Source organism: Coregonus clupeaformis, chromosome 6 (genome assembly GCF_020615455.1).
Source record: "Coregonus clupeaformis isolate EN_2021a chromosome 6, ASM2061545v1, whole genome shotgun sequence".
In the NCBI taxonomy this organism is placed as follows: domain Eukaryota; kingdom Metazoa; phylum Chordata; class Actinopteri; order Salmoniformes; family Salmonidae; genus Coregonus; species Coregonus clupeaformis.
The window spans coordinates 52,507,849-52,513,714 of record NC_059197.1 but is presented as its reverse complement, the minus strand read 5'-3'; the positions used below and the strand labels follow the sequence as shown (position 1 = coordinate 52,513,714).

Here is a 5,866-nt window from a genome sequence, read left to right as displayed (position 1 = left end):
ATGATTTCTGTATTTTGAAAGTTACATATCTTGAAAACATGATTGCTGACAAGCAAAACATATTGGGACTATGTCAACAATGGACTAATGAAACAAATACCAAAATATCGTTTTCCTTTAAATTGTATTGTGTATGGCTCAATTTGTTGAAATGCTGTGATCACTCATCTTCTTTAATGTTGTGATTCACAGACACACGATGACCACGATTTGAATGCTGCAAATGAGACGGAATGATGTTGAGGGACGCGCTGAGAACCCGAGTATGACTGGACAGGTAACAAAAAACTAGCCTAGTTTTCATGGCACATTGTAATTATCTGACTGCTACTAGGATAGTATTCTGTACAAGATACAAGACCAAATGCATCACAGGAGGTTGGTGGCACCTTCATTTGGGAGGAAGGGCTCGTGGTAATGGCTGGAATTAGTGGAATGGTATCAAATACATCAAACACATGGTTTCCGTGTGTTTGATGCCATTCTATTTGCTCCGTTCCAGCCAGGGAAAAAAGTATTTGATCCCCTGCTGATTTTGTACGTTTGCCCACTGACAAAGACATGATCAGTCTATAATTTTAATGGTAGGTTTATTTGAACAGTGAGAGACAGAATAACAACAAAATAATCCAGAAAAACGCATGTCAAAAATGTTATAAATTGATTTGCATTTTAATGAGGGAAATAAGTATTTGACCCCTCTGCAAAACATTACTTAGTACTTGGTGGCAAAACACTTGTTGGCAATCACAGAGGCCTGACGTTTCTTGTAGTTGGCCACCAGGTTTGCACACATCTCAGAAAGGATTTTGTCCCACTCCTCTTTGCAGATCTTCTCCAAGTCATTAAGGTTTCGAGGCTGACGTTTGGCAACTCTAACCTTAAGCTCCCTCCACAGATTTTCTATGGGATTAAGGTCTGGAGACTGGCTAGGCCACTCCAGGACCTTAATGTGCTTCTTCTTGAGCCACTCCTTTGTTGCCTTGGCCGTGTGTTTTGGGTCATTGTCATGCTGGATTACCCATCCATGACCCATTTTCAATGCCCTGGCTGAGGGAAGGAGGTTCTCACCCAAGATTTGACGGTACATGGCCCCGTCCATTGTCCCTTTGATGCGGTGAAGTTGTCCTGTCCCCTTAGCAGAAAAACACCCCCAAAGCATAATGTTTCCACCTCCATGTTTGACGGTGGGGATGGTGTTCTTAGGGTCATAGGCAGCATTCCTCCTCCTCCAAACATGGCGAGTTGAGTTGATGCCAAAGTGCTCGATCTTGGTCTCATCTGACCACAACACTTTCACCCAGTTCTCCTCTGAATCATTCAGATGTTCATTGGCAAACTTCAGACGGGCCTGTATATGTGCTTTCTTGAGCAGTGGGACCTTGCGGGCGCTGCAGGATTTCAGTCCTTCACGCCGTAGTGTGTTACCAATTGTTGTCTTGGTAACTATGGTCCCAGCTGTCTTGAGATCATTGACAAGATCCTCCCATGTAGTTCTGGGCTGATTCCTCACCGTTCTCATGATCATTGCAACTCCACGAGGTGAGATCTTGCATGGAGCCCCAGGCCGAGGGAGATTGACAGTACTTTTGTGTTTCTTCCATTTGCGAATAATCGCACCAACTGTTGTCACCTTCTCACCAAGCTGCTTGGCGATGGTCTAGGAGCCCGAAATCTTTCTGACTGAGAGGGGGTCAAATACTTATTTCCCTCATTAAAATGCAAATCAATTTATAACATTTTTGACATGCGTTTTTCTTGATTTTTTTGTTGTTATTCTGTCTCTCACTGTTCAAATAAACCTACCATTAAAATTATAGACTGATCATTTCTTTGTCACTGGGCAAACGCACAAAATCAGCAGGGGATCAAATACTTTTTCCCCTCACTGTATGAGCCTTCCTCCCCTCAGCAGCCTCCACTGAAATGCATTTAATAAGACAACAAATATATGAAAATGTTCAATATATCTTTCATTTTGGATCAAGGTAGCTAGTAGCTAGCTAGCTGACAGCAAATGTGTCAGAGATGACGTACCGGAGCTTGCAGGGATTTGTAGTCTTGCTTGATGTCTACTTTGATGCTAATTAGTATTTTCGAATCTGAGAGTAAATACAGCCGAATATATTGATAAAAGTCACTTTGTCAGAGAGAGATTTACACAGTTATCAAAACGTCAAGCCAGGGAAAACCTACATGAAACACAGGCCTTGTTTGAAGTGGCTCTAAACTCCCCTATGGGAAAAATGTATTTTGAAAAAACTATTGGAACCATTTCCGTGTTTGACTGCTAGGATTTATGTGTATTTTGACGCGTCCACTGTGAGGCTAAAGTTTTAAGAGTGTAAAGTCATAAGGTGTATATGCGTGGCTCGCAAACGGCCCAAGCAGGGCAGGGAACACATGCGCTGTAAGATACCGGGACATCTCTGAAAAATGTGCATTACTGTAGCTCAGCTGCTGCTATAGATGTCAAAGTATAATTTGTTCAGTAGATATTTCACATTTCATTGCACAAATGTAAACCAGTCCAGGTTTCCCAATGTTTTCTTACAGGTTTAGTCAATTTCAGCAGATAGTTTTGTAAATCGTTCTAGGGCTTTTATTTTGAAACACCACGGAAACCCCGGAAGTAAAGCACGGATCCAACAATTCTTTACATTGTCATCAATCTTTGTAAAGCAGTGCAGAGCAAGCAGTTTTAGTGTACAGCAGTTGTTTCTAAAACCGTAATGCGACCATAAACGGTAAGGAAGCTTTTTCATGTGTGTGTAGATAAACCTTGAATGCTACACGTGTTATTAACGTGTAGTGACTTACTTGTTGCAGTTTACAGTATTAGTTCGACTGTCTCTATAATCAGTGAATAAGCCTAGCTATGTTGTTTAGCCTAGCCTACTACAGTTGCCCACAAGCAGATTTACGAGTGCTGCCTGCCACATGCAGTTGTCTAGCTACAAAATCCCACTGTGCCTTTAAACAATATTTGACTGGTTAAGTTACAGTAGCTATGTTTGTCAATTAACCTCATCGTTTATTCAATGAATAATGCTAGCTATGTTCTCTTTATAGAGGGCAGAGATGACAGTGCCAGTGGTGAACCTTTCTTTTGCTGCGTGTGGATTCCTGGGTATCTACCAGCTGGGTGCATGTGGAGCCATACTGAGACATGGAGACAAGCTGCTGGGCCCTCTCAGGGCATGTGCCGGGGCATCCGCTGGAGCTCTGGTGGCTGCAGTGATGATCACTGCTCCAGACAAACTAGAGGTAAGATAGTAAGGTCTTCATCATCATCCTAGTCTTCTTCTCCTTCATCTACTTCTTCAATTTGTGTTGTGTTTAGTCCTACTGCGGGTTAATACATGTGGTATTTTTCCAATAGCGTGTCAAAGAATTTACCTTCAGATTTGCCAAAGATGTCAGAAGCCAGAGGCTTGGAGCTGTGACTCCTGGATATAACTTCATGCTTACACTCAGGTAGTCACTTACTAACTCAGAGAGAGCTATACACTGAGTATACCCCCCACCGGTTGTGTCAAGTTGGCTAGATGTCCTTTGGGTGGTGGACTATTCTTGATACACACGGAAACTGTTGAGCGTTAAAAACCCAGCAGCGTTGCAGTTCTTGACACAAACCGGCGCAGCCTGGCACCTACTACCGTACCCCGTTCAAAGGCACTTCAATATTTTGTCTTGCCCATTCACCCTCTGAATGACACACATACACAAGCCATGTCTCAATTGTCTCAAGCTTAAAAATCAATCTTTAACCAGTCTCCTCCCCTTCATCTACACTGAGTGAAGTGGATTTAACAAGTGACATCAATAAGGGATCATAGCTTTCACCTGGATTCACCTGGTCAGTCTATGTCATGGAAAGAGCAGGTGTTCTTAATGTTTTGTATACTCAGTGTATAGAAGAGTCATATTCAGATGCATGTGCACACATAGTTAGACAGGCAGAAACACAGAGACCCAGTTGGTTGGGTTGAATGGGAATACATTTTTACTTTATGTTTTGTACACTCAGTGTATTTCTTTGAGTTAAAGCCACATCTACAGTAGATAACTGGGTGTTATGTAAATCTTGTTTCATTTGTAACACCTTCTTTATCATAAATGGAGCTATTCATGTGTGGGAGTAAACAAAACTCAAGGCTATAGAACTGAACAATGGTTGCATTTGGATCTTCATTAAGTGCATGCATTACACAGCCAACAGATTGTGTAATAAGTGCATGTTTATTATAGAGCCGTACAGTGTTGTTAAATTAATTATTAAAAACATGAAAAACAAGCATCTGTCCCTTTGTTCTGCCCAGGGAGGGCATCGAGGAGTTTCTGCCTGGCGATGCCCACAGTAAAGCAGGCAATCGCCTTCACATCTCTATAACAAATTCAAAAAGCGGCAAGAACACCATCGTATCCAGCTTTGCCTCCAGGGAGGACCTCATAAAGGTAGCCTGCCACAAGCCTGAGCAGATTATATTACTGTATCTTACTATAAACCTTGACTTTAACACAAAATGTTGTCGTAAATGTTTATGAGGAGCATGGCCATTGTTTTCCCCCTGATACACTGCATTGTTTGGTCAGTTCTGTGTTTTAGCCAGTCAAGTGACTGAGCAATTCATATCTTACAATATGTGTGGGTGAAGGAACATTTACAAATCTCTTTCACTACATATTTTAGGATTTGCTCTTACCGAATTCATTTGCTTCTTTTAATTTAAGGCACTCCTGGCCAGTAGTTTTGTGCCTGTCTATGCTGGAATCAAACCGGTAGAATGGCAAGGACAGGTAATAACTTTAACTGCATCTCAAACTCAACCAATGGATGTTATCCATTACGAGCTTACTGTTACTTTCTGTTTGTTTATAACTGAAAATCAATAAACTAACTGTAACACATATCCTTCAGAAATGGATTGACGGGGGCTTCACGGATAGTCTCCCCATCCTGCCAGAGGGACGTACCATCACAGTCTCCCCCTTCGCTGGTCCCCAAGATATCTGCCCAAAACACAGAGGGCTCATGAACCTCCACCTCAAACTGGCCAACATGGACGTAATGGTGAGTATCATCACTGTTTGATTACCTATTCATAGGGATACAGACAGTACACATCTTCGACAAGTGTGCATTGCATTCATTGTATGGTTTTCCACATCATTTTGCATTGTTATGCGGAACTGTAATTTAGTGGCTGCCTAGACACAGTTCTTTTGCAGTATGTAAATTATTTGATTTGGCAGACGTTTTTGTTGATGTTTTGTGTTGTTTTATCCCTCAGTTTTCCAAGGAGAACATCATTAGGTTAAACCAGTCCTTGTTCCCTCCATTAGAGGAAAGGATGAACCAGTATTGTAAAGAGGGTCATGACGATGCAGTGAGGTTTCTGAAGACAGAAAACTGGATCCAGTAGGGTTGTATTTCAATTGAGTATTTTTTGTATTATTTAGAGAAGAGCAGTGTTTTTATAGTGTTTTTACTACATTTAAATATGGTTATTTATTTATAAAAATCAAATTATTTATTTTAGATTTTGAAGTGTGATAGATTGTTTAAATAAATAATGTAAGTAAAATGTATCATTTGCTCTTTGCACATTCACTGCAAATCCACTGTAGCCCATAAAATCAACAGTAATAACTACACTATAATCTGAGGAGACGTTGGAATATCAGCCAACTGCGTGTAACTATATCTCTGATGTGAGGTAGCTAGGCCTTGATGGACTTCCTTGATGAAAATCAGTCTTTGAACACGCCTCACCATCAATTTCCAGCAGCGATCCATTACCCCTGAGCCAGTAGTGGCAGGCGATGGGGAAATCACTAGGGTACTTCACAGAAGTACATAATA

General features: G+C 41.3%; 1 protein-coding gene across 1 annotated transcript; it reads left to right on the top strand.

Annotated features, from left to right (window-relative positions):
* Window positions 1-2,641: 2,641 nt before the first annotated feature.
* On the top strand, window positions 2,642-5,522 carry LOC121585723 (patatin-like phospholipase domain-containing protein 4). The gene is made up of 7 exons (XM_041902044.2): window positions 2,642-2,747; window positions 3,073-3,267; window positions 3,383-3,477; window positions 4,323-4,458; window positions 4,735-4,800; window positions 4,922-5,074; window positions 5,295-5,522. Exons 2-7 carry the CDS (start codon window positions 3,082-3,084, stop codon window positions 5,424-5,426), a joined length of 768 nt encoding a protein of 255 aa, XP_041757978.2. The 5' UTR covers window positions 2,642-2,747; window positions 3,073-3,081; the 3' UTR covers window positions 5,427-5,522.
* The last annotated feature ends 344 nt before the right edge of the window (window positions 5,523-5,866 follow it).